At 53.0% G+C, this 14,216-nt stretch overlaps 1 protein-coding gene across 2 annotated transcripts in view; it reads left to right on the top strand.

The window, feature by feature from the left end:
* The window catches only part of PPL (periplakin), a 47,567-nt gene extending 33,466 nt beyond the window's left edge, over positions 1-14,101 (top strand). The window contains exons 10-22 of one of the 2 annotated variants that reach the window (XM_059693040.1): positions 1,030-1,152; positions 1,303-1,449; positions 2,017-2,168; positions 2,996-3,093; positions 3,302-3,459; positions 4,187-4,365; positions 4,449-4,587; positions 5,320-5,513; positions 7,183-7,333; positions 8,085-8,168; positions 8,844-8,960; positions 9,451-9,543; positions 10,583-14,101. In XM_059693040.1, coding sequence (XP_059549023.1) covers positions 1,030-1,152; positions 1,303-1,449; positions 2,017-2,168; positions 2,996-3,093; positions 3,302-3,459; positions 4,187-4,365; positions 4,449-4,587; positions 5,320-5,513; positions 7,183-7,333; positions 8,085-8,168; positions 8,844-8,960; positions 9,451-9,543; positions 10,583-13,243 — 4,296 coding nt within the window. In that variant the 3' untranslated portion in view covers positions 13,244-14,101. Of the gene's footprint in view, positions 1-1,029; positions 1,153-1,302; positions 1,450-2,016; positions 2,169-2,995; positions 3,094-3,301; positions 3,460-4,186; positions 4,366-4,448; positions 4,588-5,319; positions 5,514-7,182; positions 7,334-8,084; positions 8,169-8,843; positions 8,961-9,450; positions 9,544-10,579 lie in introns of both variants that reach the window. The other variant, XM_059693039.1, reaches the window with a different exon arrangement.
* The last annotated feature ends 115 nt before the right edge of the window (positions 14,102-14,216 follow it).

Genomic DNA, 14,216 nt, shown 5'->3' with positions numbered 1-14,216 from the left:
GGGGGTGAATTCACCAGGTCAGTGTGAGGCTAGGAATGAATGTGTGGGTTTTCATTTTGGTAAAATATATATAATATGAAATTTGCTATTTTAGCCATTTTTAAGCATACAATCCAATGTGGTACAACCATCACCACTGTCTTTCCAAACGTTTCATCACCCTGAATGGGAGCTCTGCGCCCGCTAACAGCCACTCCCCATTCCTCCCTCCCCCAGCCGCGGGTAACCTCTGATCTGTTGTTCTTCGGGCTGCCTATTCTGGATATTGCATATAAGTGGAATCTCATGCTACATGGCCTTTGTGGCTTCTCTCACTGAGTATGTTTTCAAGGGTCATCCATGTTGTGGCATGAATCAGAATGCCATTCCCTTTTACGGCCATGTAATATTCCCTTGCGTGGACAGACCGCATTGTGTTTACCCATTCATCTGTTGATGGAGACCGGCTGTTTCATAGGAACGTGTTTTTTAGGAAGAGCGGCGGGTGACTAATGATTGTGTGGTCTGGGGACGCTTGAACTCAGATGACACTTCTGTAACTCCTGGTTCGGTGTCTGAGCCCTGCTGGGCTGTGAGATTCACAGGATCCCAAAGTGCCTTTCGTGGCTGCAGCCCAGGGGACAGCTGACAATGAGTGATTCCAGAGTTGATGAACTAAAGAATGGGCAAGAGAATTTTCTAGAACAAAGTGGGGCGGCTTGTCTTCCATGTATCAAAAATGAAAGCATAGCATTATCAGGCACAAAGAGGAATGAAATTTGAGAGCTCCAAAGGTCGTCGGTGTGCACTTGAAAGTTAACGGGTCGCAGAGGAGGTCACGTGGACTGGCGGGAAGGGACCTGGCTTCTTCCCAGGAGGCCCTCTCGGGAGCCAGGCCTGGGAGGGCTGGGTGTCCACGAGCAGCAGACCCTGTGGACTCAGGGTGAGTGGGAGGCCCAGCCCGACTGGGATTGGACTTGCAGCCACAGCCAGGATTAGCCAGGTGTCCCAGTTGCTTCATGGTCATAATTGGGCCACCTGGTCTCCTAGTTCCACAAAGACGTGAAGGACGCTCAGGAGCTGCTACGAAAGGTGGATTCAGACCTGAACCAAAAATACAGCCCTGACTTCAAGGACCGATACCAGATTGAGTTGCTGCTGCGGGAGCTGGATGTGAGTGATGGTCCCATGAGTGTCTCCGGGTGACCCCTCCCTGCCCTCAGCTTGGAGCCGGCCCCCCACAGCTCTCCCCTGCTGCCTGGCCCCCGCCCCCGCCCCCTGGGGGAGGCCGCACGATCTCACTGTGGCATTCCCCGTGCTCAGGACCAGGAGAAGGCTCTGGACAAGTATGAGCACGTGGTGCAGGGCCTGCAGAAGCGAGGGCAGCAGGTGGTGCCCCTCAAGTACCGCCGGGAGACGCCGCTCAAGCCCATCCCCGTGGAGGCGCTCTGTGACTTTGAGGGTGACCAGGTGAGCTGTTGCCCAGGTGCCCCAGGCAGGCTAGGCCCAAATATGCCCCTTTTCATGTCACTGGAAGGTCTTAGGGGTAACATCGCTAAATGAGGGCCTCAAACGTTTTCAGGACCCCTGTCATTGGGGTCATTCTCTGTCAGGCCCCCCCCCACAATAGCTAGCTGCCTTGGTCTTGTGTGCTATCAGCTTAGCAACCCCAGTCATTCCAGCAGGAGTGCCAGGGAGGGTTCTCACTGGCCCAGTTTGACTCATGTCAGCCTCAACCAGTCACTGGGGTGTGCGTCAGGGGATAATGCCATTCTCTCATTGGCGGGCCCGAGTCACATGTCCACCCTGAGTAGTAAAGGGCTGGGAATGGAGAAGGAGAGGCCACATGGACTGGGAATGGGGGGCGTTCTAGTCCTTCCCAACTAGGGCACGATGTCTTGGGAAGGATCTGAGAGATGGGCTGACTCCCCAGGTGCCAGAGTTGGTGGGCAGGACCAAGGTGGCCTCTGGGCTCCCAGGCTACCAGCCAAGGCAGGTCTCTCTGTGCCTTCTCACTGTTTGGCCTGCCCATGCCAGGGCCTGATCTCAAGGGGCTACAGCTACACCCTGCAGAGGAACAACGGAGAGAGCTGGGACCTCACCGACAGCGCAGGAAACACGCTGACTGCCCCAGCCGTCTGCTTCATGATCCCCCCCACCGACCCCGAGGCCCTGGCTCTGGCCGACAGGTACAGGCTAAGGAGGTAGCCAGCATGGACTGGCCCCACCCCTTGGGTCCCTTCATTGCCCCGGTAACACCCCCACTCCTGTACCCACTTGGAGGCTCAGTGGGACAGGGGCGGATCCTGTTGGCCCGACTGACTTGCTGTGTGTGAATGTCCAGCTGTGGGCACAGTTCAGTGAGCACTTTCTCTGGAAGTGCCTCTGGGCCTTTGCACATACTGTTCCCTTTACCTGGACACCTACTCATTGCCTGGTCAGCTCAAGCCTCTCGGCTTGACTCGGCTCCAGGGTCACCTCTTCTGTGAAGCCTTCCCTGACTGCCCCTTGCCTGACACCTTGCTCCACCTCCTCCCTCCGGCGCACGCCCTGCTCTTGATCAGGGTGCTTTGTGTAAGTGTCAGTCTCCTGGCAGGGGCTCCTTGAGGTCTACTGTCTCCAGGGCCTTGTTCAGGACCTGGGGCAAAGTGAAGACACAAGAACTTTGTTGAGTGACTCTGGGAATGCTTCATTTACTCATTCAGCAAGTGTTTACTGAGCACCTGTGTGCTGCTCCCTCAGGGGTAACATCTTAGGGAAGGCAAAGGAACAAACAAGATGATTTTAGGAAGTAAGACTTGCTATGAAGAAGAGAGAAAGGGTCCATCTGAACCCACAAACAAAGACAGGCCAGCGTTTCAGCAAACCTGTGTATGTGTTGTGCTTTAACTTTTCAAAGCATTTTGATGGCGCCTGACTCCTCTGGGCTGCTGGCCCAGCCCAAGTCCAGGGTCTTGCACCTGAGGGTGGAGGGGCAGTAGGCTGCCCTGGATCCAGTCCATTTTTGCTCTCACAGCCTGGGCAGCCAGTACCGGAGCGTGCGGCAGAAGGCAGTCGGGACCAGGAATGCACTCCAGCAGCGGCATGAGGTGCTCAAGGCAGAGAACCCTGGAGGTGGGTGCCAGGGCCACTGCCCAGCCTGTGGGGGGACGGGGAGGAGGCAATGGACCCACGGTCTGTGCTGCTGAAGGGACAGCATGGGTCAGGCCTGGCAGGGGTAGGGGAGGCTGAGCCAGCCCTGGAGGTCCCAACTGGCCTCCTCGGCCTCTTCCCTGCGACTCATGCCCCCAACTGACACCCAACTCTGATTTCCGTCCGGCAGACGCCTCTGACCTGCAGGGACGGCAGCTGCTGGCAGGCTTGGACAAGGTGGCCAGTGACTTAGACCGGCAGGAGAAGGCCATCACAGGGATCCTTCGGCCACCGCTGGAACAAGGCCGGGCTGTGCAGGACAGCGCCCAGCGGGCCAAAGACCTCAAGGTACCACCAGGCTGGGGCCCCTGCTCAAGCTCCCATCTCCACCTGCCGTGTGTCACAAGAATTCCTGAGTCATGGGGGGCAGGGGCGGGGGCGGGGGCGGTGCTAGGCCAGGGATCAGGAGGTGCCTGAGCCCTGGTGCCCTGCTTCCAACACTTCCGGGAGAGGCCTGGGGAGGCCCGTCTCTGCGTGTTTGATGCCCAAGTAGCTCGGTGCCAGGTGGTCAGGGGGGAACAGCATCCATGCTCCTCACAGACGGTCTCCCTAGTCATCTGGCGCCCTCTGTGGCAGGGGTGACCGTGCTTGGTTTACAGAGGAACTGGGCTTGGAGAAGGGGCCTCACATCACGGCTGACAGAGGCTGTCAAGGCCGAGAGGATGCCCAGTAGAGGGTGGGAGCAGAGGCCAGGCCCCACCACGTCCCTGCCTAAGCTGCTTGGGTCCCCAGCTGTGAACAGGGAGAGAAAACGTGCCTCCCTCATGGGGTTGCCCCCAACAATGAATGAAATCACTGAATGTGGTGCTTGGAACAGTGAGTGCTGGGTAACTGCCTGTTCATTTCATTCCCTTGTGAGTCCCCTGCTTGGTGCAGAATGCCCGGGGTGCTCAGTACACGTGCAGACTCAGGCTCCCAGGCAGGGCCCAGGCTTCCCCTGCTCCCTGAGGCTGGCAGGCCACTGGGGGAGGAGGATGCCCAACTGTGGCCAACAGGAGGCCTTTGGTCCCCACAGAACATCACCAACGAGCTGCTGCAGATCGAGCCTGAGAAGGCTCACAGCACAGCCGAGTGCGAGGCCTTCGTGCAGGCCCTTCCGGGCAGTGGCAGCGCACCCTTGCTGAGGACCCGGGTGGAGGACACCAACCGCAGATACGAGCGCCTGGTGCAGCTGCTGGACTTGGCCCAGGAGAAGTGGGTGTCAGGCGGGCAGCAGGGAGGTCAGCTGGGGTCAGGGGGCCAGGCAGGCACCCCTCACTCCTGACCTGTGTCCTCAGGGTTGCCGTGGCCAACCGCCTGGAGAAGAGCCTGCAGCAGGCCTGGGAGGTGCTGGGCACATATGAGAACCAGCTGACCCAGGACGACACAGTGCCCGAGAGTGGCCGTGCCCTGGACAGCAAGAGGCAGGAGCTGGCGGTGAGTGTGGGGACCCTGGGCCGTGGGAGCCTTTCTGTCCAGGCGCTGGCACCCATCAGCTCTGGACAGATGAGAGGCCCAAGACCCTGATGCCCAGGGCAGGAAGTCTCTGCAGGTTTGTATGCCCACAATGCCAACTGGAAGTTGTAAATGGAGGCACGTGGCACAAATCCCAGCTGCTCATGGCTTGTGGAAACGGGGTACTTGTATTTTTAAATCAGAGATGTGCATGCTCCCCTCCCCCCAAGATTTCCAGTATCTATGCAGCAGCTGCCAGCAAACCCCCAGCATTTACCTGCCTGACCGCTATGGATATCCAAGTCTGTGAGCCCAAGGGAGGCCCTTATTCACACATCAATTCACAAAACCCTGGCTGTGTGCTATGACCCTCACCTCAGAGCCGAGGAAATGGGCCTGGAGGCTGGAGAGCAGCAGGCCATTCTAGTCCTGGGTGCAGCATCATAGGGCACATGCTGCCAACCATGGGGTTTTTAGTTTTTCCAGGTTTTGTTCACTGTAACAAAATGGAACTTTGTAGAAATGACCATCCGATGTGAGGAGAAACTCAGAGGCAAGGCCCAGTCCCTCCCCGACCCAGGCACTAACCCCCCCCCCCCCCCCAAACACACACACACACACAGCAGGTGTCCCCAAGCACCGGGGCAGTGCTGCCTTGGCCCCTGCGAGCTCTGACCACAGCGCCCGCCCACTGGCTGCCTCTCCACCCCACAGGCCATGGCCTCCGAGCTGCGGGCCCAGAAGTCCCTCCTCAGTGAAGTGGAGCAGAACCTGCAGGCCGCCAAGCAGTGCTCCAGCTCCCTGGCCAGCCGCTTCCAGGAACACTGCCCTGACCTGGAGCGCCAGGAGGCCGAGGTGCACAAGCTGGGCCAGCGCTTCGACAACCTCCGCCAGCAGGCTGAGCTCAGGTGAGGGGCCCTGAGCTAGTCTGCCTTGAGGCCAAGATGCTCAACCGACACCACCAAAGGCTGTTTTCTAAATAATTTCTTTTTGAAAAAGTAATATATATACAAAGTAAAACACTCAAAGTAATTATGACCCTTTGTATGCCATAAGCGTCTATAGACGTAAGGATGGTTTCCGTTTTGTATGCGTGGCAGTTAACTGGTTAATGGCCAGCCCCACTTTCCCAAGGTAAACACTGCTACCAGTTTCTTATGAACCCTCCCAAAAGGTGTTCTGCACAAGCTGGGGTAAGGGGTAAACACATGAATGACAACGTATCATGTACGCTGTAGCTTGCTGTTTTTCCTGTCATATATTTTATAAGCCTCATGAGTCAGTTAAGTATTCCCTTCTCCTCTTCTGTTTTCTGGAAGAGTTTGTATAGAACTGATTATTACTTCCTTAAATGCTTGGTAGAATTCTCCAGTGAGGCTGTCTGGGCCTGCATTTTTTGTGAGAAGGATTTTAACTACAAATTCAACCTCTTTAAATATATACTATTTGGTAAGGAGAGGGAGAGAGAGGAAGAGAAACATCAATCAGCTGCCTCCTGCAGGCACCCTGAATGGGGATTGAACCTGAAACCCGGGTATGTGCCCTGACTGGGAAGCAAAGCGGTGACCTTTCAGTACACAGGACGATGTTCAACCAACTGAGCCACACTGGCCAGGGCTCATCTCACTCTTGTGTAGTTTGTGTCTTTCAAGGAATTTATCCATTTCATCAAGTTGAACTTATTGGCATAAAATTGTTCATGATATTCTCTTATCACTGCCTGCAGGTTCTGAGGCTATATCCCCTCTCATTCCTGATGTTAAATCTTCTTTCATTGTATATGTACATTCTCTTTTATCAATTTATTGACCATTTTAAAGAACTAGCTATGGTTTCAATGATTTTTCCTGTTTTCTTGTTTCCAGTTGCATTGATATCTGCTTTTTATTATTTCCTTATTGCTGCTTAATTTAATTTGCTCTTTTTATTTCTTAAGGTGGAAGCTTAGATTGTTGATTTGAGAGCATTCTTTTCTAATACAAACATTTAATCCCATACTTTTCCCTCTCAGCAGTTTTTGCTATGTCCCACACATTTTGGTATGTTTTTATTGAGGTCCTGTAGCACACAGTATCTCTGCATGTCAGTACATGTGGACCTACCTACCTGTTCTTCACAGAGGCCAGGGAGGACTCCAACTTAACATTCCATAATTTGCTTAACTATCCCCTTTCTAGTGAACATTAAATTACATTTGTATTCCAGTTAAATTACATTCATCCCCCACCCCCCCTTAAACACACACATTTTAAAAAATGAAAACACACACAAAGAACACAGATTACTCCTTTAAAAGGGACAGGAGAAGCTTTTTATTTTTTTTTAAAGAGGGAGGAAAAGTGAGATAGAAACATCAATGAGAGAGAAACATTGATCAGCTGCCTCCTGTACACCCCTCACCAAGGGTCGAGCCCACAACCCGGGCTGTGCCCTGACCAGGAATCGAACCATAACCTCTCGGTGCATGGGCCACATAAGCTCAACCACTGAGCTACAGTGGCTGGGCAGGGACAGGGTAAGGTTTTAGTGAGACATCTTCTCGCTGTGCCAGAGGTCTGACCAGCTTTGCCCCTGCAGGGCCCAGAGCCTGCGGAGTGCCAAGGCTGCCTATGATGACTACCGCAGTTGCTGCGACCACATGCTCCAGTTCTTGTCCAACATCCCAAGCTATGAGCCCCAGGAGACAGACAGCCTTAACCAGATGGAGACCAAGCTGAAGAATCAGAAAGTAAGACAACTGCTTCTGCATTCACAGGCATAGTCAAGGTGGGGTCAGAGGTCAGTCATTCCCCTTTGTGGAGAGCCAGGAGTGGCTGCTGTTTGCCCTGGCAGAGCTGTGATCTCACAGGACCTTGGCCCTGCATGGCTTCCAGCACTTAACTCTAAGAACAAGGACAGTCTTGCTCACTTCCCCCTCCTCAGTTCCCAGCATGGGTCCTGGCTCAGAGTGGACACTCAGTGCAGGCCGACTGAGTGAGTGAATGGCTACGAAAATACAAGAGGCCCCCACATGGGGAAAAATCCCATTTTCAAAGTTCAGAGTCCTGGGTCCTCAGAAGGCAGCAATGACAATAGGGTGAGGGAGGAGGAACATGGGAACCCAAATGCCAGTTCACTGTTAGCTGTGCCCCTCAGGCAAGCCACTGAACCTCACTGTGCCTCGGTTTCCTCACTTATAAGCTGGGTAATGATGGTACTTACCTCACAGGATTGTTGGAAGATTAAATGAGGTCATCTAAGTTACATATTAGAACAGTGCCTGACATTTTGAAGCACACAGTAAACATTCTTTTCCGGGCAAAGATAACCTGGGCTCTTCTTCACCGGGCCTTAGAATTGCCTTTAGAACCAACACATGCATACAAGGAAGCCATTCATTGTACTCTGTACAACAGAAGAAGAATTTCAGATTTAAGGAATCTAGCTAATTTATCAAGGTTGTTTTTTGTTTTGTTTTGAAAGTCTCTGTTGTTTTACAGAACCTACTGGATGAAATAGCAAGAAGGGAACAGGAAGTTCAGAAAGTCTGCGCTCATTCCCAGCAGTACCAGCAAGCTGTCAAGGTGAGAAGCGAAGTCCCGCCCAGAGTGTAAAACATCAGGGCCTCTGGGAAGAGGAGCACTGGGCCTGGCAGGGTCATCCTGAGGCCCCACTGGCAGCCATGCAAACTGGCACAGCCCTTTGGGAAAATAATATATTAGGCATCAAATACCAGAGAAGGGTTTTCTACTGTATGAAGCAGTAAACTGGGGGGAATTTATCCTAACTGGAAAAATACAGAATAACACCAATATAGGATAAATAAATCATTGTAACAGCATTATTTATAATAACAAAATAGACAAACTAGAAATAACCTAAATGTCCAATAGTAGAGGAATGGGTAGGTAAATTATCATCCATCCACTTGATGGACTATGAAGTCATCCAACTGATAAACCAGAGGATAGGAGGGGGCACCATGAGACAAATGGAGAAGCACAGCATCATCTCTAGCGTGAAGGGAAGGCCTGAAGGGAGCCCTTTGGGGAGGGGAACTGTGGGCATACTTTTTCTTGTTTCACATGTTGTTGAGGGACATAGCTATGTACTGTTGCTGTATTGAAGGTTCTCAAAAACTCCTGGCAGACGGTACAGAGTGCAGCTGAGCGGAAGACCTCTGCAGTCAGCTGGCAGGGCTGTAAGAATATTGCAGCTGAAACTGACCTTGTCTGCCCTCTGCCATCTCTCTCCCCCAGGACTATGAATTAGAAGCAGAGAAACTAAGGTCCCTTCTTGACTTGGAGAATGGAAGGAGCAGCCACGTGAGCAAAAGAGCCAGGCTCCAGTCCCCTGCTGCCAAAGTGAGGGAAGAGGTGAGCTCTGTGGGTAGGCGTAATGAGTTGCGCAGCCTTCCAGGGAGCATGGCACGCAGGCCTCACATGGAAACTGGGCTGAGAGCTTTCCTGGGTGCAAACAGGTTTTGTAAGCGAAGATAATGAACTTTTTCTGGGGCAGCGACATTGATATACCTAGAAAGACAGCCTGCTGGCGGTATCTGGGTCAGAGCCATGGATTAGAGAGGTTCCCACTCTGCTCCCCCTCCCAATACACATACAGGAGGCCGTTATTATTTCCTCTTACACAAGAATATTAACGCTCCAACAGAGATCTGCTCAAGGCCCCTGGGAATTAGACTTCTGACTCTAAACCCAGTTTTCTCTCCACCAGATGACTGTAGTAGAACTCCAAGTAGGAAGGGGCAAGAAGCTACCCTCTATCCCCAAATGCCAGACTTTTCAAAACCCGTCCTAGCTCTTTCCCCCTCAGTCTATTGACTCCTATTTGCTGAATGCTCCCCTATAGGAAGCGACCCTTACTGCCAAGTTCACCGAAGTTAACGCCATCAACAGACAGAGGCTGCAGAACCTGGAGTTTGCTCTAAATCTACTGAGACAGGTAATGACTCTTAGTGTAACACATTCTACTCAAAACTGTTCCAGCAGGTGAGAAACAAGACTCGTTCAGCCTCAAAGAAACAGCCTGCAAACTAGGGGGAGTGTCCCTTGCAAACATGGCTGGGCAGCACCAGTGCAAATACTGGCCCAAGCCAGCGCTTCTGTTGACATGTGTGTAACTTATATATTCCCTCCAGCAGACGTTTGCTGAGTACCTAGTAGAGGTAACATGTTAAAAGTCCAGAATGTTTATGATAGCACTGTAATAACAAGAAACTGGAAGCAACTCAATACTCATCAGCAATGGGTAAATTATGGTCTGTCCACATGTAGCTGTTAAGCAGTGAAGTAGAGCTCTCTGTGCTGCTGTGAAATTTCCTCTATCTAGATTAAGTGCAACAAGGGTGCAGAACAGGGGACTTACCATTTGTGCAGAAAAATAAACATTTGGCACACACTAAAAATATACAGTAGGTCCTCGGGTTATGTTGGAGATCCGTTCCTACGGCGCGAAGTAACACGATTTTCGCCGTAGTCGGAACCCACCTCCATAAGCACCTACGTCACTCACATGGAGCATATACACAGCAGTAATGAAGCGAAACAGTAAAAAAAAATTTAAAAGATAACAATTCCTGACCTTTACTTGTGGTAAATAAATAATAAAAAACATAGAGCACATATGTACATACGTCGAAATGATGGAACTTTTTTTTTATAAATAAATGGGAGATGGCGATGTAACCACGAAACGACGTATGTCGAGTCCAACGTAACCGGAGGACTGCCTGTACTTGTCATAAGATGACAGATACCCTTCTAGCAATAGGACAGGACCAGAGGTGGAAGACTGATTTCCTTTCACACTTTTCTATGGTTTTAAAATACTTTACCAGATGAATTTTAAGAAAACCTAAACCAGCTGTTTAAAAGTAACCCTAGAACTCCTGTGAACCCAGCACTTGGAGTCCCTTGGAGATCACAGAACCCCCAGTCTGACCTGTTTACATGACCATGCACTGTCTTCTCCCTCCCAGCAGCCAGAGGTAGGAGTGACCCACGAGAGTCAGCAAGGGAGCCAGCCGGGCTCCAGAGCAGAGGAGTCGTGGAAGATTCGGAAGGAGCTGGACGAGGAAACTGAGCGGAGGCAGCAGCTGGAGAAGGAAGTCAAGAGTGCCCAGGAGGAAATCCAGATTCTGCAGAATCAGAACCCCCAGGAAGCAGTGGTGAGGAAGGAGGTGCTGAAGAAGGTTCCGGACCCTGCACTTGAGGAGAGCTTCCAGCAGATGCAGCGGACGCTGACAGAGGAGCAGCACAAGAACCAGCTGCTTCAGGAGGAGTTGGAGGCGCTGCAGCTGCGGCTACGTGCCCTGGAGCAGGAGACCAGGAACGGCGGGCAGGAGTACGTAGTCAAGGAGGTCCTGCGCATCGAGCCAGACAGAGCCCAGGCGGATGAGGTCCTGAGGCTGAGGGAGGAGCTGGAGGAGCTAAGGCGGCAGAAGGGCACCCGGGAAGCAGAGGCGGTCCTCCTGCAGCAGCGCATCGCGGCCCTGGCTGAGGAGAAGAGCCGGACAAGGGAGAAGGTCACTGAGAAGGAGGTGGTCAAACTGCAGAATGACCCCCAGCTGGAGGCAGAGTACCGGCAGCTGCAGGAGGACCAGCAGCAGGAGGGCAAGCACAGGGAGAAGCAGGAGGAGGAGCTGAGCTTTCTGCAGGACAAGCTAAAGAGACTGGAGAAGGAGAGGGCCATGGCTGAGGGGAAGGTCACCGTCAAGGAAGTGCTCAAGGTGGAAAAGGACATGGCAGTTGAGAGGGAGGTTGGTGACCTGAAACGCCAGTATGAGGACGAGTCTGCCAAGGCTCGTGCCCACCAGAGGGAGAAGAGCGAGCTGCTCCGAAAGATTTGGGCCCTGGAAGAGGAAAATGCCAAGGTGGTGGTGCAGGAGAAAGTGCGGGAGATCGTCCGGCCAGACCCCAAGGCAGAGAGCGAAGTGGCCAACCTCCGCCTGGAGCTTGTGGAGCAGGAGCGCAAGTACCGGGGTGCCGAGGAACAGCTGAAGAGCTACCAGGGCGAGCTGGAGGCTCTGCGGAAGCGGGGCCCGCAGGTGGAAGTCAGAGAGGTGACGAAGGAAGTCATTAAATACAAGACTGACCCTGAGATGGAGAAAGAGCTCCAGAGGCTCCGGGAGGAGATCGTGGACAAGACCAGACTCATCGAAAGGTGTGATTTAGAGATCTACCAGCTGAAGCAAGAGATCCAGGCTCTGAAAGACACTAAACCCCAGGTGCAGACCAAGGAGGTAGTCCAGGAGATCCTTCAGTTTCAGGAAGACCCCCAAACCAAAGAGGAAGTAGAGTCTTTGAGGGCCAGACTATCAGAGGAACAGAAAAAGCAAGTGGACTTGGAAAGGGAGAGGGCTTCCCAAGAGGAGAAAATCAAACAGAAGGAGGAGGAGCTTTCCCAGGTGAAGGAAAAGGTGGTCCAACAGGAGGTAGTCAGGTACGAGGAGGAGCCGGGCTTGCGAGCTGAGGTGGACGCCTTCACCCAGAGCATTGATGTGGAGCTCCGGCAGATCGACCACCTGCGCGGGGAGCTGCGGCGGCTACAGCGCAGGCGGGCCGAGCTGGAGCGGCAGCTGGAGGAGCTGGAGCGTGAACGGCAGGCGCGCAGGGAGGCCGAGCTGGAGGTGCAGCGCCTGAAGCAACGACTGGCCGACCTGGAAAAGGAGGAGGGGGAAGCCCAAGAGAAGGTGACCCACAAGCAGAAAGTGGTGCTACAGCAGGACCCCCAGCAGGCCCGGGAGCACTCCCTGCTCAAGCTCCAGCTGGAGGAGGAAAGGCACCGGCGGCAGGTCCTGGAGAGTGAACTGGAGACCCTAAAGAAGAAGCTCATCAACCTGGAGAAGATGGAGGTCAAGGAAAAGGTGGTCTTCTCCGAAAGCGTCCAGGTGGAGAAAGGTGACACTGAACAGGAAATTCAGAAGCTCAAGAGCAGCCTGGAGGAGGAGAGCCGGAGCAAGAGGGAACTGGACGCCGAGGTGGGACGGCTGGAAGCCAAGCTGTCAGAACTGGAGTTCCACAACTCCAAGTCGTCCAAGGAGCTGGACTTTCTCAGGGAAGAAAACCACAAACTACAGCTGGAGCGGCAAACCCTGGAGCTGGAGACCCGGAGGCTCCAAACAGAAATTGAAATGGCGGCGACGGAAACACGGGACCTGAGAAACATGACCACAGTGGACTCTGGGACAAACCTCGACTCCAGACTATGGTCCCTGGAGAGAGAGCTGGATGACCTCAAAAGGCTCTCCAAAGACAAAGATCTTGAGATCGACGAGCTGCAGAAGCGCCTGGGCTCTGTGGCCGTCAAGAGGGAGCAGAGAGAAAACCATCTGCGGCGCTCCATTGTGGTCATCGACCCTGACACAGGCCGGGAGCTGTCCCCGGAGGAAGCCCATCGGGCTGGCCTCATCGACTGGAACATGTTTGTGAAACTCAGAAGTCAGGAGTGCGACTGGGAGGAAATATCAGTCAAGGGTCCCAACGGGGAGTCCTCCGTGATCCACGACAGGAAGTCTGGCAAGAAGTTCTCCATTGAAGAGGCCCTACAGAACGGGAGGCTGACCCCTGCTCAGTACGACCGATATGTCAACAAGGATATGTCCATCCAGGAGCTGGCCGTTCTGGTGTCTGGGCAGAAGTAGGCACAGCCCTGCCCCTCAGTCCCCTGGAAGCTGACGCTGGCTCTCTCCTACCCCATACCTTCTTCTCCCTGGCCCTGTGCAGGCTCCTAATCCGTGCGGAGCTGAGCATGCCACCCACGCCTTCTCGGCCAAGCTACTCAGAGTATAGCTCACGTACAAGCAGAATGGTCACTGGCTGCGCCATCAGTTAACCCAGGTGAGAGACCTGCTTCATCCTCCAATGATTCAAAATCACAGAGCCCTTCTTTTCTCTCCCTTGTCCTACACACGTCCATCAACAGACTCCTTGTGGGAAACCTGGAAGCAATCTGAACACTAAAGCACAAGACCACTGAGGCAGACCAGCCCCTCCATGCAGCAATGGCCTTCGCACACCAGATGGGGAAATTCTAGGGCAGAAAGGCCTCCCTTCTACACACCCTTCCATTCATCAAAGGACTGGGCCCCTTGGGGCTGCCGACCTGCATTCACACCCCTCCAGGAGTCTGGCTGAGAGCCAACTTTCCGTCAGACTTCTAATGGTGAGACAGATCTGGGATCTGTGCCAGAAAAGACGCAAAGAAACCAGCACAGGCCCCTCTGTCAGCCTGACTGTCCCAGGAGAACACACCATTCGAGACTTTTCTGGTTCTGAAATTAAAGTGTTTTCATTGTGGACTGTGTTGCTGTTAGCCTTAGCTTCAGGGCCTTACAAGTCTTGTTTATTCTCTAATTGGTACTTAGGTATACTACACAGTTGATTTTTCACCAAATTAATTTCAGGTTCTCTGTATCTCCTCTATTACATAAGACAACGGAAAGAAATAGGGAACTCCACCTTATAGCGTAAAAAATAAACACCTGGTGGCTTGACTCTAATTTTATGCTAAGTGTGATTTTTCCTCCTTTGTGTGTGTGATTTATTGCCCCTACTCCCTCTTGGTTTTCAGCCAGGATATCCCATATGGATATCCATTTACCAGTCCCAATCATT

The sequence above is a fragment of the Myotis daubentonii genome, chromosome 4, assembly GCF_963259705.1.
Source record: "Myotis daubentonii chromosome 4, mMyoDau2.1, whole genome shotgun sequence".
Taxonomy (NCBI): Eukaryota; Metazoa; Chordata; class Mammalia; order Chiroptera; family Vespertilionidae; genus Myotis; species Myotis daubentonii.
The sequence above is the reverse complement of the archived record's forward strand: the minus strand, read 5'-3'. Positions and strand labels throughout refer to the sequence as shown.